We start from the raw sequence: 27,362 nt of genomic DNA, 5'->3' as shown, positions 1-27,362 counted from the left end.
AGTCATAAACACCACCAGCATCATCAAGTTCACCACCCTTCCCACTCTCACAGTATCCATTTATCAAAGGTTTTCATTTATTGAGAAATACGTACCTGGAACTGTGCTAAGTGATTTTGTAAATGTTTTTCACTCAGTCTTCACAACTCTTTGTATAGTGTTATATATTATTTTTCACACTGAGAAACTGAAGTTTAAAGGAACTTACTAACTTGCCTGGTAAATCTGGAATTTAAGTCACATTTGTCCCATTATAAGCTATCATGTTATTATGTAACATTATGTAAATTTTTCTATTTAGTTTATCATTACTGATGATTTAATAACTAATATTTATTCAGCAGTTACTATGGGCTGCCCTCGTGGCTCAGATAGTAAAGAATCTGCCTGCAGTGCGGGAGACCTGGATTCGATCCCTGAGTTGGGAAGATCCCTTAGAGGAGGGCATGGCAACCCTCTCCAGTATTCTTGCCTGAAGAATCCCCATGGACAGAAGAGCATGGCAGCCTACAGTCCATGGGGTCACAAAGAGTCAGACATGACTGAGAGTGAGTGACTAAGCACATGTGATCCTCTACATATTCTGTATAAACTTATACATATAATATATAATGTTCATTCTAAGCATACCTGGAAAGCAGTATCATCTTCATTGTATAGATGATGAGACTGAGGCACAGATAGGTAAAATAAATTTACCTATGAAGCTCTGGTTTTACATTTATTAATAAATTTAATAAATATATTAAAATAATAAGTCAAGATTTTTATCTCAGATGATTTCTCATCTGTGTAATGGAAGTGAGTTATTTTAGCTTGAATCCATTAAAACTGTAGAATTCTGAACATGTTAAACAAAATTATAGCTAACACTGTTAATATTGATCATGATAGAAAGTTTCTATTCATAAGATGTATTCTAATTAAAAAGGTAATAGAATTCTAACATAAGAGTGTTTGTCAGGGCTTTTTTTACATTTAATTTATATTGTCCATAATTTGGAAAATATTATAACTCTTCTATGATTCATCACAAGTATAGTAGAGTGATTAAAATTGCTTTGTTTAAGCCTTGGCCCCTCTACTTATGAGGTGTGCCTCAGTTTCTTTATCTGTAAAGATGATAACAACCATCGTCACAGGTTACTGTGAGCATTAAATGAATTAATAGATATAAAAGGTAGAGGGTAGAACTTGTATATCATAAGTGCTAAGTATTAGCTACTAGTAGTATTTTTTTAATCATCATCCTTGTTTTCCACTATTTTTTCCATTTATACAATAGATTCCACTGTAAGTTTTTTCAGAACTGGGTAAGACAGAATTTGGCCCACAATTGGAGCCTGATACATAGGGATTGGCATCTCCTACTGGAAGCATGAAGTCTAACACGATTTTTAAGCAAGTTAATACCAGGATAATCACAAACATGTAACATTTTTATCTAGAAAATAAAGAAATGCTTAGGAAAAGAGGGCTAGGTGGGTGTGGGAAGATTTATGAAAATTTTTGTATAGTGACTGGATCGGTGAAACAGACTGAATGTTATAGGTAAACGAGGGAGAGGCCTATTACTCTGAGACCAATTGAATGTTTGGGGAAATGAAGGAGATCTTTCTGTTAGCAAATTCCCCCTTGCTTTGTGTCTACCCTTGAGCCACCAGAGTTTCGCAGACTATAACACGTGGTGAATACTGAATGGCTGTTGTTGAATATTGAGGTGATAATCCATGCAGAGCTGCCTAAGGATTAAGAACACTTTGATTCTATGTTCATGAGAGATACTGGTTAGTAGTTTTCATAGACTTCCTTTGCTTGATATTATATCAGGGTAATGCCAGCCTCACAATGAGTTAGGTAATGTTCCCTCCTGTGAATTTTCTGAAGGAATTTCTGGAGAATTGGTAGTATTTCTTCCTAAATTTTTGGTTGACTTCATCAAGGCAGTCATCTGGGTCTAGAGGTTTCTTTCTCAGAAAGTTTGAACTACAAATCCATTAAAAAAAAAAAAAAAACTTATGGAGCTATTAGGTTATCTCTTCCTATATAAGCTTTGGTAATTTGTGTCTTTCAAAATCATATCATTTCATGAGAGCTATGTTCACTTACATTTTTACTCACTGCTGAAGCAATATCCTTCTTCCTATTCTAATGGATGCCCCTAAATTATGAAGGTTTTCACTCTGGGTATTGGGAAGGGGAACTTTATTCCCAGCCTTATGAGAACTGCAGGCTCTGTGTTCTTTCCCCTTTGGGTAGTTTCCTCACATCATGTGATCATTCAGTTCAGTTCAGTTCAGTCGCTCAGTCGTGTCCGACTCTTTGCGACCCCATGAATCGCAGCACACCAGGCCTCCCTGTCCATTATCAACTCCCAGAGTTCACTCAAACTCATGTCCATCGAGTCGGTGATGCCATCCAGCCATCTCATCCTGTGTCATCCCCTTTTCCTCCTGCCCCCAATCCCTCCCAGCATCAGAGTCTTTTCCAATGAGTCAACTCTTCATATGAGGTGGCCAAAATACTGCAGTTTCAGCTTTAGCATCAGTCCTTCCAAAGAACACCCAGGGCTCATCTCCTTTAGAATGGACTGTTTGGATCTCCTTGCAGTCCAAGGGACTCTCAAGAGTCTTCTCCAATACCACAGTTCAAAAGCATCAATTCTTCGGCACTCAGCTTTCTTCACAGTCCAACTCTCACATCCATACATGACCACTGGAAAAACCATAGCCTTGACTAGACGGACCTTTGTTGGCAAAGAAATGTCTCTGCTTTTTAATATGCTATCTAGGTTGGTCATAACTTTCCTTCCAAGGAGGAAGCATCTTTTAATTTCATGGCTGCAGTCACCATCTTCAGTGATTTTGAAGCCCAAAAAAATAAAGTCTGACACTGTATCAAGACCATCCCCATGGAAAATAAATGCAAAAAAGCAAAATGGCTGTCTGGGGAGGCCTTACAAATACTTGTGAAAAGAAGAGAAACAAAAAGCAAAGGGAGTAAAGGAAAGATATAAGCATCTGAATGCAGAGTTCCAAAGAATAGCAAGAAGAGATAAGAAAGCCTTCCTCAATGATCAATGCAAAGAAATTGAGGAAAACAACAGAATGGGAAAGACTAGAGATCTCCTCAAGAAAATTAGAGATCCCAAGGGAACATTTCATGCAAAGATGGGCTCGATAAAGGACAGAAATGGTATGGACCTAACAGAAGCAGAAGATATTAAGAAGAGGTGGCAAGAATACACAGAATAACTGTACAAAAAAGATCTTCACGACCCAGATAATCATGATGGTGTGATCACTCACCTAGAGCCAGACATCCCGGAATGTGAAGTCAAGTGGGCCTTAGAAAGCATCACTACGAACAAAGCTAGTGGAGGTGATGGAATTCCAGTGGAACTATTTCAAATCCTGAAAGATAATGCCGTGAAGGTGCTGCACTCAATATGCCAGCAAATATGGAAAACTCAGCAGTGGCCACAGGACTGGAAAAGGTCAGTTTTCATTCCAATTCCAAAGAAAGGCAATGCCAAAGAATGCCCAAACTACTGCACAATTGCACTCATCTCACACGCTAGTAAAGTAATGCTCAAAATTCTCCAAGCCAGGCTTCAGCAATACATGAACCGTGAACTCCCTGATGTTCAAGCTGGTTTTAGAAAAGGCAGAGGAACCAGAGATCATGTGATCATTAGCAGTTAATTAAATACCTGCAGGGATCCTCTGCAGATCTCAGGAAGAATTCTGTATACCTCTCTTCTTTCTAATTCTCTGACCTAAACTCCGTCTGCCCTGGTTTTCTCTGGATTTCCAGCTTCGCATCCACAGACTGATATATGCCTGGGCTCTGCCTGTGTCTCCCTTCCTACACCACAACCTGAAGACTTTCTCCAGACAGTAAACTGGAGCAATTTTAGGAATCACCCTACTTGTTTTCCATCTCTAGAGACTCACTGTCCTCTCTTGCCTGATGAAGATCTCATCTTTTGAATGCCATTGTTTCATGTTATATTTATTTTTAAATACATTTTTCAGAAGGAATTGTAAATTTGCTCCCTTTGGTCCACTTTGACCAGATACAGAAATTCGATCCTTGGGGATTGAACGTATATATTGCTGTTATATGCAAAGAGTCTTATTATATATTATACAGCTCCAGATCCTTGAGTTTCATTTCTGTTTTTGTGGCTACAGAAACAACAGTCCAGTTAAAATAAGTGAAAATATTAAAACAACTCAAAAGAATGAAATTCTATTCACAGAAGATTTAATGAACATATATTTCTTTATAACTGTCTTTAAAATACCAACCAGTAGAAATGAGATGCCTCAGGCAGGCTGGGAAAACTTTTTTCTCAAATCTTTGCCAGTAAAAGATTTCACATATTACTAATCTATATTAATTTATTGTTCAAAAACTGGCTGATTTACAAGCCGATCTGATCCTCATCTCTCTTATTTCTTTGCAGTGCCAGATGAAAGCAAAGTCCATTCATTGGCTGGACACAAATCGGGTAAGAAATTCCTTGTCACTGACTTTATATTCTCCTTCCTGGAAATCTCTGGCTGTGTTTGAGTATTAGTTGGAACCTGTTTCCATCCACTTGTCATTTAAAGGCTTGCTCATTAATACATGAGATGTCTCTGACTTCCACAAAGATGAATTATTGCTTGGCTGTCTCAATAGTAGCCTAATGTATGCTGACTCAAATGTTTAAGAAGGAAGAAAGGTTTCCAAAAAATAATTATAAAACCAAAATCTTTAACCTGTACACCAGCTGAACACTTGCAGTCACAAAAAATTACGAAGAAAACTCAAGAAAGTTTGAATTTTTTTTTTCTGCGATGATTATCACATTAAAGTAGCAGGACAAAGACGTTCCAGAATAAGGAAAATGTGACCATTTCTTCCTTTTCAAAAAGGAATCATCTTTCTACCTGTCATCAAATGGGGCTGGGCCTGAGATGATTGTATTCTCTTTCTTTTGATTCATGTATGAGCTCCCTGGGGGTGCCCCAGCAAGTCCATAAGGATCTCTGAGGCTCTGTCTGTATTTTGTGTGAGATACCTTCAGGTCTAAAATCCAAGCTTTCCCTTCACTGCCAAGTGACCTACCTTCTATTCCTTTGCACTGCCTTTAGCATCACTTATTCACATTATTTGAAAACACTTTAAGCTAGTAAGTACAGCAGTAATCCCTTTCCTATAAGAGTGCATTATTTGTGGGGATAGTATCCATTTTACTCTTAGAAATACCTCTCTAAACAACAGGAGGGTTATGATGTGTTGGCATCCCTTCGTTTTTGAAACAAAGAAGTTGTTCCCGTCACCAAGTATCTCCTGTGTTTATGGGCCAATTATGTTCTCAGCAGTAAGTGGCCTTGATGCCTCATTACTTCCATCATGTTCCAGGGCAAGATTATGATTTTTTTTTTCCCTTTTCTTCTTTCTCTAAATTCACTAGTGATAACAGCAGGAAAGGGCTGGTTCGCAATTGTTAGATGTTTTCTTTTCTGCCCCTTCTAATAAAGAGCCTAAGAGGTTAGATGACTGTGAAAGAAAAGATTTCTGTAGGAGTGATAAATTGCCACATGCCGCTTGTTCCCATCATCTTCGTCCACTAAACTCTCTACCACGGGAAATATTTTTAGGAGTCTGAGAAAGAAGTTCCATGACCAAGGAACTCCCAAGGATAGTCTACATTTTGTTCATCTTAAATGCCTGTTACTACTTGTCCTTGGGCTTCCCTGGTGGCCCAGTGATAAAGAATCCGTCTGCCAGTGCAGGAGACGCAGGTTCGATCCCTGGGTCAGGAAGATTCCCTGAAGAAGGAAATGGCAACCCTCTCCAGTATTCTTGCCTGGGAATTCCCATGGACAGAGGAGCCTTGCAGGCAACAGTCCATGGGGTCGCAGAGAGACAGATACAACTTAGCAACTAAACAACAACTACTTGTCCTTAGTTCTCTTATACATATTAATACTTGAAGATATAAACTCTTCTGTGAACTGAGATGCACTTCAGTGTAAGAAGAGGAAGCATTTTTTAAAGAATGTTTATCAACTTGATTTTTGAAAACAACTGAATAATAAGTGTTCTGCTTTTTTCCAGGAAATCAAATATTATTCTAATCTTACTTTGTTTCCAAACAAATTACTGTTAGCTAATAACTAAAAATTATTGTCACAATTTTTAAATGCAAACATTATCTGAGTATATTGCTATAGTATTTTAAGTAAATTTAATGGTATTTTTTATGTAGTATGAAATAAAGATATTAGTAAAGAAGTACTCTAAACATGGAATAATCTTCTAAATTGAAAGAAAATGGCAAAAAAGGCATAATTTTAAAACTCTCAGTCAGATTAATTATGAGATTCACATGGCAGCTTTATTTTAGCTGGTAATAGAAATATTACTAATGATCTTCATATCCCATGAAGCAAACTGTTTTAAAGAAGATTTTCATTACTGATGAGCTATTATTACAATATCCACTATTCTTATAGTTTAAGTACTTTTTTATCCTATCACAACATCATCATTTCTTTCATTGGCTCTCTGTGGAACCTGGGCAAATGCTGAAAACAACCAGAAACTTGATAATTTTGAATGCAAAGTGGCATACAACTAAACACAATAAAGAGAGCTAACCAATCACCTAAAATTGTGTGCTATAGAGTTCCATTAAATGAGAGCACTCTATAAAACATTAGAGACAGTACTGAGAGAACAAAAAGCAGCCTTAAAGAAAAAGATGCTACTAAAGTCTTGAATTATAGTAATCCTCAAGAATTCATCCTTCCCATAAAGGGCAGCTCTCTTCATCGGCTGCACTTGGGTAGAACATTTCCCATGAGGCCCTGGTGGTAGCAGCAGTAACAACAGTGAAAGAAAATTAAGGGTCCTTTTGATTCTGGCAACTTCTTTCTGTCATTTTTAACATTCTCCAAATACAGAGCTGTATTCTCTATCTGCTACAGTCTAGACTACTAAGCAAGTTGCCAGTTTGGATTGTAATGTATAATGTGGCCTAATCATTTACACTTATCTTGCCAATGTCAGCTTCTTTTTGTTTTATCTTTCCCTTCCCCTAATCCTTCCTCCAGAATTTTCAGGTGACAAAGTAGTGTCTCTTTTACTAAGAAGAAAGAATATCTCTCCCTCTGTCTCTTTTTAATTATAGAAATGTGGACAGCTTTCGTACTGTCCAAGACCATCAGGAAGTTAAATTGTATGTGCTGACCTAAATCTATCAGCCATCCTCTTATTTGGGATGATATTCAACATTCTAATAAATTCATCTGAGTTAAAATTTCTTCTGAGTCAGCTACTTAGTGGGTAGAGAGCCGTTTCGTGCCAAGTTCCATCTGTTGGCCTGGCTTGGGTACCTCCCAAGTTTGTGACAGTATTTTTGGCACCCTTTCCTTGGCTTATTCTTTAAATGGTTGATCCCTCAGAGCTCAGATCAAATTAAAGTCTTAGGTAAGATAAATCTTTCTAACATTTTTGGCCCAAAATATAGTGTTCCCTCACCTCTTCTGGAGTCAATCCAGTATTCTAGAGACCTCTCTAATAATCTACCTCAGGGGCTTTCCCTTGGCAGTGCCTTGCATCTCACACCTTGGCAAGGAAAATGCCAGGCTGGTACTCCCGTTTATAATCTTATGAGAGCCTCCTCCACATATGAGAGGCATTAATACTTATGGGATGGTGAGACTTACTCAGAGAAGTTAGGAACAAAATGCTTTTTGTTTGGTTCCCTTAAGAAAACAGTGATAAGTTTTAGAGAGTCTTAGAAAACCAAAAAGCTGTCTTTCACCTTTTCCCTTAACTGTCTCACTGATTTAATTCTGACAAAACTCAAGTCCTAGCAATACGGGGAGGGATATAACTTCAGCAAAATGTATATTTTGAATAATAAAACCATTTTTTTTAATGACAAACATTCAGAGGGAACATTAGAATCCAGAGAAAATGGCATCAAATTTGTTATAGCTTTAAAAAAAAATGTGCTTTGATTTTGGCTATACACAGACTCGGACAGTATGTCTGAGAAGGAATCCTGGTTTTTTGCCCAATTTACTGAAGTGACACTGAAACCAATAGTTTAGTGCTCCTCAGCATTCAGACAGAAAGCGCTTATAAATTTTACTTTTTTAAAACTGTGCCTTCATATTATTTTGTTTTGATTTACTGCTTAGAATGGTTTTAATATGTATTGACTGTCTGCAGAGATCCTTGCTGACCCAGCTCTTTAAGATGATGCAGTGCTGAAGAAAACCGATGAGTCCTTCTTTATGAGCTCTGACATATTAATTAGCAAAATGGACTAAAAAGCTTTCCTATTTCTATTTTAATTTCTTATAGTCTCAAACACCTGTCTATACAGCTGTAAAACAGGCAAGTCTGTAACAGTAATGGTTGGCAGCTAGTGCAGACCTTTTCTGAGCTGAGTTTATCAATTAATGAGCAAGTATTCATTAACAATCTAGGGGGAATATTTCCAGATGAGATGCCTTGCAACCACTAAGGACAGTTGGTACACACATTGCTGTTGAAGAAGCTGAAGCTCAAGACATAAGTCCTTGTTCTCCCAGTTGGTGACTCTTGGGGTTAAGATATAAATCCAGATACGGTATGGTAGATGCCATGCATTGGCCATTTTATTTTCCACCAGCTTATGCCTAATACCTCACCATCTCAAGAACTGAGAAGAATACAGGAATGAGACACAGTCTAGTTGGAAGGCATGACACACATGTCAAAATACCTATAAATCCTTACTTTACCTTTTGTAACATCAACTAGCTGACCTAGGAACACAACAGATATAACTTTTCTATGGCAACTCATTGAGCAAAAGAATATCTAATCTTGATGATTTGTGCACTCTTTTTTCTGCATGCATGTGTACATGTGAATGTGTGGGCCAAGTGAAGATACATGTAAGAGAAAATATGCATGTGAGGCACACGCATTATGCATATTTATAGCAAATGTGCATGTGATATGTCTTATAGCAAAGGCTGAGAGCTTAATGTGCAAGTTGCTAACTCAATAGATCATACATTCTGCTTTAAATGCATTATGTGTAAACTTTAAATCTAGAATGTTCAAATATAGCTAAAGAAACTGCTGGATCTTTGTGAAAGAACAGATAAAACATAAGATGACTGGATAGTCACTTTAATAGAAGAGTAGTGGGCTATTAAATGACATTCCATACATTATGTTGAGTCTTAGTGTTTCATACTTTTACTGAATATCTAAGTTAAAATATGCATTTGAATTTTGGAACACCAACCGTGGTCATTTTTCTTGTTTGAGACTTCTAATTGAATTACTGCTTTTTATTAGTTTTCATTGCTGTTGTTGATGAGGAAATAAAATCTTGGAGTAAGTGGGCAGTGGACTTGAACTGTCTTTCTTTCCTCATCAGTTGGTTGAGGTAATATTGCATGGTTATTTGGGATATTTATTTCTAAGCTTTTCTCATGTGCTATATTGGATAACTATAGCTTTAGACACAAGAAATGTATATATTTCCTACATGTGTCAGCTTTGGTTTGCATTTCCATGGAATATAGGATGTTATCATTAAGGAAATTAATTATAGCATCTAGGATCTTTTTCTTGGAGAAGGCAATGGCACCCCACTCCAATGCTCTTGCCTGGAAAATCCCATGGACGGAGGAGCCTGGTAGGCTGCAGTCCATGGGGTCGCCAAGAGTCGGACACGACTGAGCGACTTCACTTTCACGTTTCACTTTCATACATTGGAGAAGGAAATGGCAGCCCACTCCAGTGTTCTTGCCTGGAGAATCCCAGAGATGGGGGAGCCTGGTGGGCTGCCGTCTCTGGGGTCGCACAGAGTCGGATATGACTGAAGTGACTTAGCAGTAGCAGTAGCTTAGCAGGATCTTTTTCTATGGAAACTTGATTATGGAGCAACACTGTATCTCCTATATTGCAAACTGTTAGTGGTTTATCTCTAAAATTCAATGAATCAAAGAAAATTAGAAAGAAATATATCATGAGATAAGATGATTTCCTGTTTGAATATGGTGTTGCTGCTGCTAAGTCACTTCAGTTGTGTCCAGCTCTGTGCCACCCCATAGATGGCAGCCCACCGGGCTCCCCCATCCCTGGGATTCTCCAGGCAAGAACACTGGAGTGGGTTGCCATTTCCTTCTCCAATGCATGAAAGTGAAACGTGAAAGTGAAGTCGCTCAGTCATGTCTGACCCTCAGCGACCCCATGGACTGCAACCTCCCAGGCTCCTCTATCCATGGGATTTTCCAGGCAAGGGTGCTGGAGTGGGGTGCCATTGCCTTCTCTGGAATATGGTGTATGTGTATGCATTTCTTCATTTCATGAGTAAATAGAGACTACATTTTTTTTTTTTTTTTACAAATCACATTTCAAAATTATTTCTGTTCCACTCATGTTTTTTAAACACCCACTCTGTAACAGGTATTCTGTTGTGTGCTGGAGATACAAAGTGACATGTGTCAGAAAAGAACTGCTTCCATAGTAAGATCTGAAAGATAAATAGAAGATTGGGGAATAGAAAAAGTCAGTGAACTAACACATTTCAGGCACATGGAAGGTTATGAAAATCTGAAATATCATAGTGTATTCAAGAAACTGTAAGCAGTTTGGCATGGCAGGAGTGCAGAGGGGAGAGGGGCAAGCTAGGAGGTAAAGAAGCTGGCAGAGATTAGATCACAGGGAACTCCTACCAAATGGAAGAGTGTGAATTTAACTCTGCAGGCTCAGAGAATCTAAATAGATTAAAGGAGGGGAGTGGTCAGTTTTATAGTATAATGATATCACTCTATTGGTTGTGGGGACTTAAAAGGATTTTTAAAAAGGGGAGAGGCAAGAATAGTTAGGAGATTATTTCGGTAGTCCAGATAAGAGATGATGTGGGTATAAAGTTAAGTGATTAAATGGAGGAAAGAAAAGTAAGAAATATTTAGAGAATAAAACCTAGAATTCTGATTGTTTTTGTTTGTTTGTTTTTGGTGTTTGTTTTGTTTTTAATCAAACTGAGAAAGAGGGTCCAATGAGATACTCAATGTGTCAGTCAGTTGTTGCTACAACCATGCTATGTAATACCAGCTGAGCCACAAGGGAAGCCCAAGAATACTGGAGTGGGTACCCCATCCCTTCTCCAGGGGATCTTCCCAACCCAGGAATCAAACCCAGGTCTCCTGCACTGCAGGCAGATTCTTTACCAGCTAAGCTACCAGGAAAGCCCGTAAAACCAACAGGAAACATTTATTTCTTCATCATGTATATTCAGGTGGACTAGGAGTTACAGATCTCAGAACTGTTTGACTGGGTTTGGCTCCAGTCGGTAGTTCAGGTCCAGGTTTACTTCCTATGTCTCTTATCCTCCTTGGACCAGTGGTTTCCTGAGGCAAGTACTTTTGATAACAGTGATAAGATGTAAATAGAGTAGACAGAGAGGGAACCCATAGGCTCTGTGCCGGTGTTCATGTATTAATGATGAGAGAGTAAAGGTGATAGAGAGAATGATAAGAGTAGAGGGGAAAAAAGCAGGATGCATGAGCTCCCAAGGAGACAGGATATTATAGAAGGGTAGAGGGAAAAGGCAATGGCACCCTACCCCAGTACTTGGAGAAGGCAGTGGCACCCCACTCCAGTACTCTTGCCTGGAAAATCCCGTGGACGGAGAAGCCTGGTAGGCTGCAGTCCATGGCGTCACTAAGAGTCGGACACAACTGAGCTACTTCACTTTCACGTTTCACTTACCTGCATTGGAGAAGGAAATGGCAACCCACTCCAGTGTTCTTGCCTGGAGAATCCCAGGGACAGGGGAGCCTGGTGGGCTGCTGTCTATGGGGTCGCACAGAGTCGGACATGACTGAAGTGACTTAGCAGAGGGAAAATGTACCTGAAAATGTAAACAAGAAATAAGGAGACAGCTGAGTCTCTTTCCAGCCCTGACTTGTATAATGGGTGAGAAAGAACAGTTGCAAATAAGGCCTGCAGGAGAAGCAGAATTCTTAGTGGAAAGCTAGATGTCAATGAAGGCTAAAATCAGGGGTATTCCCATGGGGTAAAGGTGAAAACAGTACAGATTTTATTTTCTTGGGCTCCAAAATGTCGACTATAAGAAAAGATGTACAACTTGAGAGTTGCTAGTTAACTTTTATCTGGGGCAAAATGAGGACTACAGCCCATGCAGCAGCATCTCAGATAGCTCTGAGAGACTGTCCCAAAGTAAAGTGGGGGAAAGTCAATGTATAAAGTTTTGGCAAAAGGGGAGTTCAATGTCACGAAGCACTCATTTTACAAAAGTTTTCTGTTTGTCATGAGGATCTGCTGTCACCATGAAAGAATTTCAGTTCAGTACAGTTCAGTCGCTCAGTCGTGTCCGATTCTTTGCGACCTCATGAATCACAACACGCCAGGCCTCCCTGTCCACCATCAACTCCCAGAGTTCACTCAAACTCATGTTCATGAAATCAGTGATGCCATCCAGCCATCTCATCCTCTGTCGTCCCCTTCTACTACTGCCCCCAATCCCTCCCAGCATTGGAGTCTTTTCCAATGACTCAGCTCTTCTCATGAGGTGGCCAAAGTACTGGAGTTTCAGCTTTAGCATCACTCCTTCCAAAGAACACCCAGGGTTGATCTCCTTCAGAATGGACTGGTTGGATCTCCTTGCAGTCCAAGGGACTCTCAAGAGTCTTCTCCAACACCACAGTTCAAAAGCATCAATTCTTCAGTGCTCAGCCTTCTTCACAATCCAACTCTCACATCCATACATGACTACTGGAAAAACCATAGCCTTGACTAGAGGGACCTTTGTTGGCAAAGTAATGTCTCTGCTTTTGAATATGCTATCTAGGTTGGTCATAACTTTCCCTCCAAGGAGTAAGCGTCTTTTAATTTCATGGCTGCAATCACCATCTGCAGTGATTTTGGAGCCCAAAGAAATAAAGTCTGACACTGTTTCCACTGTTTCCCCATCTATTTCCCATGAAGTGATGGGATCAGATGCCATGATCTTCGTTTTCTGAATGTTGAGCTTTAAGCCAACCTTTTCACTCTCCTCTTTCACTTTCATCAAGAGGCCTTTTAGTTCCTCTTCACTTTCTGCCATAAGAGTGGTATCATCTGCATATCTGAGGTTATTGATATTTCTCCCAGCAATCTTGATTCCAGCTTGTGCTTCCTCTAGCCCAGCGTTTCTCATGATGTACTCTGCATATAAGTTAAATAAGCAGGGTGACAATATACAGCCTTGACATACTCCTTTTCCTATTTGGAACCAGTCTGTTGTTCCATGTACAGTTCTAACTGTTGCTTCCTGACCTGCATACAGATTTCTCAAGAGGCACGTCAGGTGGTCTGGTATTCCCATCTCCTTCAGAATTTTCCACAGTTTATTGTGATCCACACAGTCAAAAGCTTTGGCATAGTCAATAAAACAAAACTAGATGTTTTTCTGGAACTCTCTTGCTTTTTCCATGATCCAGCGGATGTTGACAATTTGATCTCTGGTTCCTCTGCCTTTTCGAAAACCAGCTTGAACATCAGGGAGTTCACAGTTCATGTATTGCTGAGGCCTGGCTTGGAGAATTTAGAGCATTACTTTACTAGCATGTGAGATGAATGCAATTGTGCGGTAGTTTGAGCATTCTTTGGCATTGCGTTTCTTTGGGATTGGAATAAAAACAGACCTTTTCCAGTCCTGTGGCCACTGCTGAGTTTTCCAAATTTGCTGGCATATTGAGTGTAACACTTTCACAGCATCATCTTTCAGGATTTGAAAGGATTTAGTGCTTCTCTAAATATGAGGAGAGGCAAGGACTGAGATCATAAAATCTGTTCCTAAAAAACATTCAACTGTCTAACAGAGAAGGTGATGGCACCCCACTCCAGTACTCTTGCCTGGAAAATCCCACAGACAGAGGAGCCTGGTGGGCTACAGTCCATGGGGTTGCACAGAGTCGGACATGACTGAGGGACTTCACTTTCACTTTTCACTTTCATGCATTGGAGAAGGAAATGGCAACCCACTCTAGTGTTCTTGCCTGGAGAATCCCAGGGACGGGGGAGCCTGGTGAGCTGCCATCTATGGGGTCGCACAGAGTTGGACAGGACTGAAGGGACTTAACAGCAAGGATTGAGATCATAAAATCTGTTCCTAAAAAAATATTCAACTATGTAAAGACCTGTCCCACCAGATTCCCTGGAGCACAGAGTGCCTCAGTCCACCCTGAACTCCCTCAAGGGTTGTTGAAGGTCAACAGCTATAGCAGCAAGGCATTCAGTCTTCCTAGAGGCAGATGCCAAATTCCTTTGTTGTTCATTCGTTGGCAATGCTCTTGGTAAGTGCCAATTTATAGGTAGCAAAAATCACTGTAGACAGTGATTGCTGCCCTGAAATTAAAAGACACTCGCTCTTTGGAAGAAGAGTTATGACAAACATCAGTTCAGTTCAGTTCAGTTGCTCAGTCGTGTCCGACTCTTTGCGACCCCATGAATCGCAGCATGCCAGGCCTCTCTGTCCATCACCAACTCCCGGAGTTCACTCAGACTTGCGTCCATCGAGTCAGTGATGCCATCCAGCCATCTCATTCTCGGTCGTCCCTTTTTCCTCCTGCCCCCAATCCCTCCCAGCATCAGAGTCTTTTCCAATGAGTCAACTCTTCGCATGAGGTGGCCAAAGTACTGGAGCTTCAGCTTTAGCATCATTCCTTCCAAAGAAATCCCAGGGTTGATCTCCTTCAGAATGGACTGGTTGGATCTCCTTGCAGTCCAAGGGACTCTCAAGAGTCTTCTCCAACACCACAGTTCAGAAGCATCAATTCTTTGGCACTCAGCCTTCTTCACAGTCCAACTCTCACATCCACACATGACCACAGGAAAAACCATAGCCTTGACTAGACTGACCTTAGTCGGCAAAGTAATGTCTCTGCTTTTGAATATGCTATCTAGGTTGGTCATAACTTTTCTTCCAAGGAGTAAGTGTCTTTTAATTTCATGGCTGCAATCACCATCTGCAGTGATTTTGGAGCCCAAAAAAATAAAGTCTGACACTTTCCACTGTTTCCCCGTCTATTTCCCATGGAGTGATGGGACTGGATGCCATGATCTTAGTTTTCTGAATGTTGAGCTTTAAGCCAACTTTTCACTCTCCTCTTTTACTTTAGAAAGCATATTAAAAAGCAGAGACATCACTTTACCTACAAAGGTCCATATAGTCAAAGCTGTGGTTTTTCCAGTAGTCATGTACAAATGTGAGAGTTGGACCATAAAGAAGGCTCAATGCCAAAGAATTAATGCTTTTGAATTGTGGTGCTGGAAAAGACTTTTGAGAATCCGTTGGACTGCAAGGAGATCAAACCAGTCAATCCTAAAGGAGATCAACCCTGAATATTCATTGAAAGGACTAATGGTGAAGCTGAAACTCCAATACTTTGACAACGTGATGCGAAGATCCGACTCATTGGAAAAGATCCTGATGTTGGGAAAGATTGAGGGCAGGAGGAGAAGAGGGCAGCAGAGGATGAGATGGTTGTATATCATTGGTGACTCAATGGACTTTCGTTTGAGCAAACTCCGGGAGATGGTAAAGGATAAGGAAGCCTGGTGTGCTGCCGTCCATGGGGTCACAAAGAGTTGGACACAACTTAGCAACTGAACAACAAAAGGCAGGGGAATTTTCAGAGAAGAGGTTAGAAGTGAACAGCATTTTGTCAACCATGGAAGGATAGTGGAGACTCAAGAAGACAAGATGAAGGAGTTTGGGATGGAGGAGAGAGTTGGATGGTGAGTCACAGATGAACAGAGGGTGTCAGGTGACAGCACAGGAAGGAAATAGATGACCAAAAAGCTCACACCTTGGAAAGTGACTAAAGATGGTGGGAGTGATGCACCTGGTTTGTTTAGATGGCTCTCTGCAGTTGCCAAAGAATCAGTTTTCACTCTGGTAAACAGGAAAAAAAAGTCTGGAGCCAATTTAGACTCACTGGTAGCCTGGATGTATTATTTCTTGAAAAGAGATCTTATCTTGAAGGATGAGGAGATAATGATTTTCCCAGAAGAAACGGCCCCAAGGTTACAAGTTTTGAGAAGATGCTTACCTTTTACTAGGTTTGGAGGCTGAGAAATGGCCATGGGTAATCACTTCTGCTGGACAGGAGATAGGATAGCCAGATCAAAATGAAGTGAGGAGAAATGGGAGGTAGAAATAAGCATAGCTGATCTTTCTAGAAGTTTAATATTAACAGAAAAGAGAGAAGTGTATCTAGAGAAGAAATTATCATTGTTGTTCCATTTCATGAAAAACACTGGACCAAGTTTGTGGACTGAGAAGAAAGAGACATTTGTAAGAGAATAAAGAAAGAGAAAATTGTTAAAGGGATAAGAATGAGTGTAGTTTTATAGCAGATGGCTTTGAAGAAGATGAGCCAAGATCATGGGGAAAGTAGCAAGGATACATGTGTTATAGATAAATGTGTAGGTAGAGGGGTAAAGAATTAAAGATGTTAATGGTCTCAATTTCCTTGATGATGTCAAAGTCTATACACAGTTGCATTATAGAGTTGTTCAATAGGCTGGCCAAGAATATAAGAAACACTATAAATAATAGGTAGCCTATGTTGGGATGTGTTTAAGTCACTAAAACAAAATTGGATGGGAAACTATATAACAATATAGCTATACATACACATACTGCATTCAAGAGTTCATTTGCAAAACAGCTGTGATTTTCCCCTGGAATAAAATGTTCTTACCTTTTGCAGTTATATTCTCAATTCTTTATTTATGGTGAAATTATAGAAAGATAGGACTAAGTGAATCATTATATATGTCTAGTACAATCAACTTATTTTAAAGAGTGTTACCTAGAGAGGGAAAATCACCACCCACCAAAGGCCCAGGTAGTCAGACCTATTGACTTCTCTTCCGCAAACTCTTGCTTTGTGAATTCAGATGTCACTGATACCAGTTTTGCCTGATTTAATAACGTGAACTATCATTAAAATACTCAAAATTTCCCCAAACCTGCATGGATAACAGAAAGATAGAATAATTTAGCACAGCACTAGTCTTTTTTTCCTTTTCATTTTCTCTCACTGAAACCTACCAGAATGAATAAGCTTCTGTATACAAAAAGTCTGTATTTTTTTCAAAGTTTATTGCAGACTTTGCACACAATTTGTATCTGTTTATAGTTGCTATTCATTATACTTTATATTTGTATTATGGTGTTCTATTTATTTTCCACTAAATATGAATATACAAGACAAATTATTCTATTCTGAGCTCCAGTAGGCATTTGTTGATATGGTGTAGTTGGTACATATTTTTTCCCCTATGCCTTTATATATATTGATATTTACATTATGAAATTCTCAGTAGTGAAAATCTTTATTATCCTGTCTTTCTTAAAATTTATCTAAACTAAAGACAGTTTATCTATGCAGATAAAATTTACTATGTTTAAGTGTGCATTGATTTATAAAATCTATTGTTTCTTAAGTTTAAACTTTTTGAACAAATTAAAAATTATTTTAGAAAAAGAGCCTATTCTATGTTTGCCAAGTTCTTCAAATGTGACTCAACTCTCAAGCTTAACCTTCCATGGGGATATAGATCTTGTATACTTGGAAAACAGTGGTTTGGAACTGAGAATTCTAATAGGGTTTCTAAATGCCAGAGTGACCATCTGTAATGAAAAATGGTATTAAATGACGACATGTAATATCAAATGGTTGATAAACATAAGTTAAATGTTTGACATCAGAACTTTACTGTAGACTGAGCTATCTGTACTCAGTTCAGTTCAGTCGCTCAGTCGTGTCCAACTGTTTGCAACCCCATGAATCGCAGCACACCAGGCCTCCCTGTCCATCACCAACTCCCGGAGTTCACTCAGACTCACGTCCATCGAGTCGGTGATGCCATCCAGTCATCTCATCCTCTGTCGTCCCCTTCTCCTCCTGCCCCCAATCCCTCCCAGCATCAGAGTCTTTTCCAATGAGTCAACTCTTCGCATGAGGTGGCCAGAGTACTGGAGCTTCAGCTTTAGCATCATTCCTTCCAAAGAAATCCCAGGGTTGATCTCCTTCAGAATGGACTGGTTGGATCTCCTTGCAGTCCAAGGGATTCTCAAGAGTCTTCTCCAACACCACAGTTCAAAAGCATCAATTCTTCAGTGCTCAGCTTTCTTCACAGTCCAACTTTCACATCCATACGTGACCACTGGAAAAACCATAGCATTGACTAGACGGACCTTTGTTGGCAAAGCAATGTCTCTGCTTTTGACTATGCCATCTAGGTTGGTCATAACTTTCCTTCCAAAGAGTAAGTGACTTTGTACTTATTCTGCAACTGGAGAGGAACAACAGTAGGAGCCACAGGAAACAAGTGACTTAAAAATTACGCAGCGGTGCCATCATCAGTCAGACTATTACTGGATGGACTTGGATGTGCTATGGGTAAGAACAAATCACATTCTTGAAAACATTAGAACTATAGATGTTAAGTTCCATTTATGTTAAGAGCCCCAATTCTGTTCTCTTTCCTTTGTATTTAGCTTTAGGATGTTTTAAGTAAACTTTTTGCCGTGAAACTATTTCAATAACATTATTGGACACTATAAATGATGACAATCCTTTATCCAGAGTAGATTTAGCAGGGGCTAGAAAGCTTTTCTGTTTCTATGTAATTATTTCAGAAAGGTTTACACTGAGACCCGAAATTTAACACCACTCTTCTAAGGAAGGTATGTTACATGTAAATCTGTGTGGAGAGAGAAAACAGAGACACTCTGATTCCGATGACTGAGAGGGGTTACAGCTCCCTGTTTGTAAGGCCTTTTATTTTAAACTTTTATGGATAATCTAGGTGCCCATGTTAAGTGAATGGATCTTTAGTAGTTCTGGCAATGCTTTTAATTCTGAAATTTTCTTAGCTAAAAAATTAGCCAACATATGATATTGAAAGGATAAATTTAAAATCCAACCTGAGATATCTGAAAATCAGCCCTTACATAACAGGTACCCTATCTGTGTTGAATAACATAAAATGTCTCAAAGCCTAATTTTGTTTTAATGTTTGATGAGTGGTAAAAAATCCACCTGCAATGCAGGAGACACGGGTTCAATCCCTGGGTCAAGAAGATCCTCTGGAGGAGGAAATGGCAACCCACTCCATTATTCTTGCCTGGGAAATCCCATGAACAGAGGATCCTGGTGGGCTCCAGTCCATGGGGTTGAATGAGTCAGATACAACTGAGCTTGCATGCACAGAGATATGACATTGCAAAGTAATGGTGAAAAAATATTTAGAATATATTGGCTCTGATAATGTTGGTATTATTTTAGATAAGTTGTGTCTGTATACACACATATGAATTTCATAAATGAATACTGGGTTGGGAGAGGGAAGCATTAAAAGACATGTATATTTCAAGAAAGTTTTTTGCCTACTTAAAAAACATTCGTATGCTCCTGTATTTCGGCTCTATCAGCAGGGATACATTTCAATACTGTTAACAAATCATAGCATATCCTCTATCCCTTGTCTTGCCCTGCCCTTGCCGCCTGTCTCATGGCACCATCACCCTCCATTCCACCCTCTCAGCCTCATCACACTTGTTCCCAATTCACAGAGCTACTCACCATGCTATCTGATCAGATCTTGTTCTTTCACGTCTCTAAGCCCCAGTGGAACTCTTTGAAGGCCTACCTCCCTGAGCAACCCTCCCGAAGTTCTTCAGACTGGGGTCTCCTCTGGTATCTAGCCTTGTTTAACTTCAGGTGTCTTTGGGCTCTGTCTTTATACTTTTGAATTTCTCTCACCCTTTCCTGCCCTAGCTCATGCTTCTGCTCCAGAGCCAGTTAGTCCCCGAGGAATTCCACAGGCTGCTTCTCAATCTCCTTTGATCAATAGTCATGACTTCCTTAGACTATCAGTAATCCCAAGTCCTACCTTTTCCTCATATAGGTGGGAGGACTCTGTTACCTACATTGTAAAATTTTACATGTTGAATCTAATCATTGAAACGTTGCATAAATGAGGTGATTTAGCATGGGGACTGGCACAGAATATGCACAGAAGAACCACAGGAAAAGGGACAGTTTCTGGGAAGGAAATGAGAGGGCTGAATCCCACAGTCACACTGGGAACTATTTGGGGCCCAAAAGTGTTTCAGGAAGAAGGGAATAGAGAGAGACTTAACCATCAGATACCTCATTTATGGGTTGCTGGAAAATGTGCCAATGAGAAACATACTTAGGGTATGTTAAACTCCCCTGTCAATTTTTGGTATCCTAGAGGGCAGGAACTTAGTCTTTGAAATTGATTCAGGAAGGCATCCACTTCATACTAGGTACAAAAAGTTTCTTTTTTTTTAGAGATTCATGGTGCCCAACTGTGTCCAATAAAAGCTGAATTATAAAGAGGGCTTATGATGAATATGTAAAAATTTAAAAGAAAAAGCAACCTAGATTACTCCTTCTAGCTAAAATAAGCAAATGCAAATTCATGCTCACTCTATTGATAATTAGAAACCACACACCTACAAAAAACAAGTTACATATTCCACCCCATTAGAACAAAGCTGTTCAAGGTTACCTTTTGAATAAAAACCGTTTTATTAAGTGCCTGCCTTTTCAACCAGGAAAACTACAACTGCAAAGAGGGAAGGAAAAAGGCAGATAGTTTTCTAAAATATCATGATATTGCCATTAGGAATTTGTTAGAGGAATTAAAAATGTTGGTGGCAAATTGGTTATGAAGGCTTCTCGCTTGTACTGTGCTGTGCTTAGTTGCTCAGTTGTGTCCGAATCTTTGTGACCCAGTAGACTGCAGCCCACCAGGCTCCTCTGTTCATGGGAATTCTCCAGGCGAGAATATTGGAGTGGGTTGGCATGCCCTCCCCCAGGGGATCTTCCCAACCCAGGGATTGAACCAAGGTCTCCCACATTGCAAGTGGATTCTTTACCATCTGAGCCACCAGGGAAGCCCAAGAATACTGGAGTGAAGTTGTTATTCTAACAGACCTCAGAGAAAATGTTACTATTGGTTTGAATTACTAAGCTAGTGGTTCATGAACTATTTCAAGCAATTTATATGAACAAACACTTTTTGTTTTTTTTTAAGTATGCATCTATATTAATGGGTATTAATAAATGAGATTTTAAAGAATATTGACTATGCCAAAGCCTTTGAATGTATGGATCACAATAAACATGTGGAAAGAGATAGGAATACCAACCACCTGACCTGCCTCTTGAGAAACCTGTATACAGGTCAGGAAGCAACAGTTAGAACTGGACATGGAACAACAGACTGGTTCCAAATAGGAAAAAGAGTACGTCAAGGCTGTATATTGTTACCCTGCTTATTTAACTCATATGCAAAGTACATCATGAGAAACACTGGGCTGGAAGAAGCACAAGCTGGAATCAAGATTGCCAGGAGGAATATCAATAACCTCAGATATGCAGATGACACCACCCTTGTGGCAGAAAGTGAAGAAGAACTAAAGAGCCTCTTGATGAAAGTGAAAGAGAGAGTGAAAAAGTTGGCTTACAGCTCAACATTCAGAAAACGAAGATCATGGCATCTGATCCCATCACTTCATGGCAAATAGATGGGGAAACAGTGGAAACAGTGGCTGACTTTATTTCTTTGGGCTCCAAAATCACTGCAGATGGTGATTGCAGCCATGAAATTAAAAGACACTTGCTCCTTGGAAGGAAAGTTATGACCAACCTAGACAGCATATTAAAAAGCAGAGATATTACTTTGGCAACAAAAGTCCATCTAGTCAAGGCTATAGTTTTCCCAGTAGTCATGTATGGATGTGAGAGTTGGACTATAAAGAAAGCTGAGTGCAGAAGAATTGATGCTTTTGAACTGTGGTGTTGGAGAATACTCTTGAGAGTCCCTTGGACTGCAAGGAGATCCAACCAGTCCATTCTGAAGATCAACCCTGGGATTTCTTTAGAAGAAATGATGCTGAAGCTGAAACTCCAGTACTTTGGCCACCTGATGCGGAGAGCTGACTCATTTGAAAAGACTCTGATGCTGGGAGGGATTGGGGGCAGGAGGAGAAGGGTACGACAGAGGATGAGATGGTTGGATGGCATCACCGACACAATGGACATGGGTTTGGGTGAACTCCGGGAGTTGGTGATGGACAGGGAGGCCTGGCATGCTGCAATTCATGGGGTCCCCAAGAGTCGGATACGACTGAGTGACTGAACTGAACTGAGTGAGAAAATTTCGTATAAAATGATATGTGAAAATGGCAAAATATCCTGAAATTGAGTGACAGAGATTGCCAAAGTTTGGTAGACAGTGATGAATTTTGTAAGTTTCCATCAGCATATACAGAATCATCATCATTATTATTTTTTGCAAAGCTCAGAAAATCTTAGTTTGATAGTTTGAGATACGTGCCTCTACTGTGAGGTTTTGGGCTTTGTAATACTCACACTCTGGTTGGTCCCCATTTCCTGTCCATGGACCAATGCCTTCAGTTCTGGTTAAAGGCCCTGTCAGTTCAGTTCAGTCACTCAGTTGTGTCCAACTCTGCAACCCAATGGACCACACCATGCCAGGCTTCCCTGTCATTAATCAACTCCTGGAGCTTGCTCAGACTCATGTCCATTGAATCAGTGATGCCATCCAACAATTTCATCCTTTATCATCTTCTGTCAGCTCCTTTAGCAAAGAATTTTCCAAATTGTCAGCTATTTCTTACTATGAACTGTCTCCATCAAGTTTAACTTGGGTTACATTTTGATGTACATTCCAATTAGAGGCCATCTTCATCTAGAAGGAAGCATAACAGATACAATGATACCCTTCTTTGTGAGCATAGAAAGTTTTACAAATGCAGAATCAGCCTTCATGGGTCACCTTTCTTTACCTATCCCATAAATCCAGCAGGAAATCAGGTTGGTCTCATGGAAATACAACCCAGAGCTTTCCTCTCCCATCCTTGCCCAAGCCTCCATCATGTCATGCCTTCAGTAACCTCTGAACTTCTCGACTCTCTACAGTTTCCATTTTCCCCACGAAACCCAGAGGGACATCGGGAAAACATGAATCAAATAATGTCCTCAAATGGTCAGAACCCTCGCATGGCTTCCCATCATTCACAGAAAATGATCTTCATTTCTTACTGTGACCCTCCAAGGCCTGGCCTCATCTTCCTGCCTACCTTGCTGAATTTGCCCCCACCACTTTTTCTCTTTGGGAGCCCTTTGCACATACCTTCCCTCTGTTCAGAGTGATCTCGCAGACCTTCATGTGGCTGATTCCTTCTGATTCAGTTCTTAGGTCAAGTGTTATTTTTTTCAAAAATACCTTACCTGACCACCCCATCTAACGCAGACAAAATAAGTCAGTTTCTGTCACTTACTCTGTTCACTTCCTGATAGTCCTTGTCGCAGTCTGTAGTCTCTGCACGTGTGTTTGTGTATTTAACCTTCTGTCTTTCTCCTCCACCTATGGAACATGAGCTCCAGACACGGAGAGCCCTTGGGCCCCAGCCCAGGAGCTATAGTCAGCATTTGCTTAGTCTTTTTCTTTTTTTGCATATTTTTACTTTCAAACTCTCCTTGTATTTATGTTTTTTGTTTGTGTCTTAATTTTTTTGTTGTTGTTCTGTTCGGCCTGACAGTATGAATTTGTAACTGAAAATTTGGCACATTTACATGTATTGAGATTACTAACATATTTAGATTTGTGGTTATCATCCTATTTTATGGGCTTCCCTTGTGGCTCAGATGGTAAAGAATCTGCCTGTAATGTTCGATTCCTGGATTGGGAAGATCCCCTGGAGAAGGGAGAGGCTAGCTACTCCAGTATTCTTGCCTGAAGAATCCCATGGACAGAGGAACCCGGCAGGCTACAGTCCATGGGGTCACAGAGAGTCGAACATGACTGAGCGACTTTCATTTCACCCTATTTTATACACAAGCCACTTCTTATCCTCTTAGGATAAATTCCTATTTCTTTTTGTCTTTAAATCCGGTTTTTTTCTTATATTAATTTGAAGATTATATACTTCACTTTTATCAAATATACTAAACAAAATATGAAATTGATTCATACTTAATTCTTTTTCTAAACAACACAAGGAACTTTCATTCTCTTTCATTCTCCTTACTCTCTCCTAATTTCTATACCGTGTTCCATTTTTTCTTATTTTTTGATCCCACAGATTATATACTAATTTTAATGTTTTCTGTATTTATTATTTGTTCAAACTTACGGGTGTATAATAAATTTATTTTAGCATTCTTTCTTCTATCTCAGATCTTCCTTCTGGGGTTGTTTTCCTCCATTCTCAAGTATGTTCTTCAGACATTCCTCTAATGATGGTCTATTGATTATACTGCATATTGTTTATCAGAGAACATCTTGTTCTTGACAGCTAGTTTTGCTGAGTGTACAGTGTTAAGCTGGTAGCACACCAAAGATGTTTTTTCTGCTGTCTTCTGGCTTTTCCCATGAAAAGTCCACTGTTGGTCTATTTGGCCTCTCTGGACTAGTGGTCAGTCTGTTCTCTGGATAATTTTAAATTCTCTTTGTCTTTGATAAGCACTTTCACTACAGTCTAGGTCTTGCTGTAGGTTTCTTTATATTGGGTTCATTCGAGGTTTCCTGTCTCATCTTACGGAAAAACTCAAACGAACTTTTTAGCCAACTTAAGACTCTTGAGAGTCCCGTGGACTGCAAGGAGATCCAGCCAGTCCATTCTGAAGGAGATCAACCCTGGGATTTCTTTGGAGGGAATGGTGCTAAAGCTGAATCTCCAGTACTTTGGCCACCTCATGCAAAGAGCTGACTCATTGGAAAAGACCCTGATGCTGGGAGGGATTGGGGGCAGGAGGAGAAAGGGACGACAGAGGATGAGATGGCTGGATGGCATCACGGACTCAATGGACATGAGTCTGAGTGAACTCCGGGAGTTGGTGATGGACAGGGAGGCCTGGCGTGCTGCGATTCATGGGGTCGCAGAGAGTCGGACACGACTGAGCGACTGAACTGAACTGAACTGAATATTATCTTTCTTCCCGTATGATGTGTCGCCTATGGTTGTATATTAACGTTTTCCGTTCCCTCTGGGAAAGTGTGTTAATGCTGCTGTTCCCCAGTAGAACTCTTACTACGTGTGTGTTAGATCTCACTCTTCAGTCATGTCTCTCTGAGGTCTTTCATACTTTTCTGTCTCCTTGATTCTGAATTTCATTCTGAGTAATTTCTCCAGATCTGTCTTCTAATTCCAATGTTAGAATTTCATGTTTCATGTTTCTGCTGATTCCATCCATGGTGACTTTCTTCATAGTTTCTCTGGGATGTCATATTTGGTTGGATTTAATGTGTGAACATTTGGGGGAGCCAGATTTGCATGTACTTTTCTCCATAGAATATTTAGATTTGCTTCCTTTGGGGTATGAGCAAAGTATGACTAACCTGAAACCACTTTCATTTAATTTCTTGGCCGACAGCTTATTTAATTGGGAGAAAATATGCTTGATTAAATACCTCCAAGAGTTCTGTGGTTGAAAATTCTCAGAGTTAATGACTTTTTTTTTTTCATTGTCATTTCCCTTTCTAGAGTCAGAGTTAAAAGACATTTTCTTGAATTCTCTTTCCTGAGGAAAGTGTATTTGAGGACTGAGGTTTCTTAGTCCCCCTTCTACTAAGGTTGTAGATCCTTTTGAGGGTTACTTTGCTTCAGAATTTCCTTTAATTTCCTATGAGCTAAGCAATGCATTTGAATGAATACTCTTTTAAAATTTATCCAGGATCTATTTCTGTTTTATTATCAGGATTTTGAGAATTAATACATAGCTGGAAATAGACATCTCAAGTCTAATAATTGCTGAATGAATGAAGGGTTATCCTTTATAAATGGCTAAGTTCAAATAAACCACTGGGCTCAATGCAGATTAGAGCACAGGCTCACCAGATATGGCTTTATCTCCCTGGATCTAGATTACTTTTGACAAAATAGTCTTTAGAAATATATGGAAACCCACTCGACATAGGAACAAAGTTGAGAATGCTGTCTCTAATATGCTGAGAAAGTTTGAAATGGAAAATTGACTTCATAAGAAACCATGTAATAAAAAGTTCTGGTTATATTTGTAATTACAAGTAAAAGTCACTCAGTTGTGTCTGACTCTTTGTGACCCTATGGACTATACAGTCCATGGAATTCGCCAGGCTAGAATACTGGAGTGGGTAGCTGTCCCCTTCTCCAGGGGATCTTCCCAACCCAGGGATCAAACCCAGGTCTCCCACATTGCAGGTGGATTCTTTACCAGCTGAGCTACCAGGGAAGCTTGAAATTACAAGCTATGGTTTGTTACACTGTCTAGAGATTATTATAATGATTCATTGGAAGAAATAAAATAGAGTTTACAAAGAAGATTTTATCAGATTATCACGTGTGTCAAGTAGGAAAGAAGAGTCTTATCTGGCTACTTGTTGACACTACCTATGTGGGCCATGGATCAGATGCTAATTACATTTTTTTTTTTTCCCTGAACTCCTAGAACACTCTTCAAAGTGAGTTCATTGTCACAACCACACCCAAAGAGTATCTTATGAAAAGGCTGTTTGATAAATCCTTTAGGTACTAAAACAAATCAAAACCAGTCCTGTTCATTCCAGCAAATGCTATCCTTCCACATGTTGTCCTTTTTGTACCAAATGCTCTTTGGTTTTCCTCTTTCTGAAGTCCAGAAATTCTCATACTTTTTTAAAGAATTTTTGTGCAGTTTATCACTTATGTAAAACTCGTGTTACCATAGAATAGGAGCTGAGATTGGGCAAAGGAATGACGTGGGAATGTGGATTACATCAGCTCACAGATCTATTACTAAAGAGCTGTCTTTGCTGTTGGAGTCTACTAGGATTACGGATACCCCATTATTTCTCTGGAATGAAAATACTAGCTTAGTCAGCTTTAGTAGAACAGATAATGGGCTAGTTATCTGTCATGGATAAATAAATTAGTAGACTTTTTCTTTTTCTGTGCCATTTAATCCTTTGTTTCTATGAATTCGAATTTCTGGATATAGCATCCAGGGCTGACATCACACGCACAATACCCTTGGCTCCAAGGAGGTCATGAATTTGGATCATTTCCCAGATTATACATCTGCCCCTCTAGCTTGCGTTTCAGAGCATATGGCTGTGGCAGAGGGGGCAAATTAGAAATCATCCCTGCATTGCTTCTGAAGTGTGAGAAAGAGGAAGCACCTTTTCATCTGGTCATGAAGTTGTTACTTGACTGTTAGAGGGTATGGGTAAAGTAGTTGTTTTCTTGTAAA

At 39.7% G+C, this 27,362-nt stretch overlaps 1 protein-coding gene across 4 annotated transcripts in view; it reads left to right on the top strand.

Moving 5' to 3' along the window:
* Positions 1 to 27,362, top strand: part of PARD3B (par-3 family cell polarity regulator beta) — a 1,152,049-nt gene that overhangs the window by 743,291 nt on the left and 381,396 nt on the right. For all 4 annotated transcript variants that reach the window (XM_040228721.1, XM_040228723.1, XM_040228724.1 and 1 more), the window contains exon 16: positions 4,472 to 4,516. In XM_040228721.1, coding sequence (XP_040084655.1) covers positions 4,472 to 4,516 — 45 coding nt within the window. The remainder of the gene's footprint in view (positions 1 to 4,471; positions 4,517 to 27,362) is intronic.

Source organism: Oryx dammah, unplaced genomic scaffold, assembly GCF_014754425.2.
Source record: "Oryx dammah isolate SB20612 unplaced genomic scaffold, SCBI_Odam_1.1 HiC_scaffold_27, whole genome shotgun sequence".
Classification (NCBI taxonomy): Eukaryota; Metazoa; Chordata; class Mammalia; order Artiodactyla; family Bovidae; genus Oryx; species Oryx dammah.
This window is presented reverse-complemented; position numbering and strand designations above follow the sequence as displayed.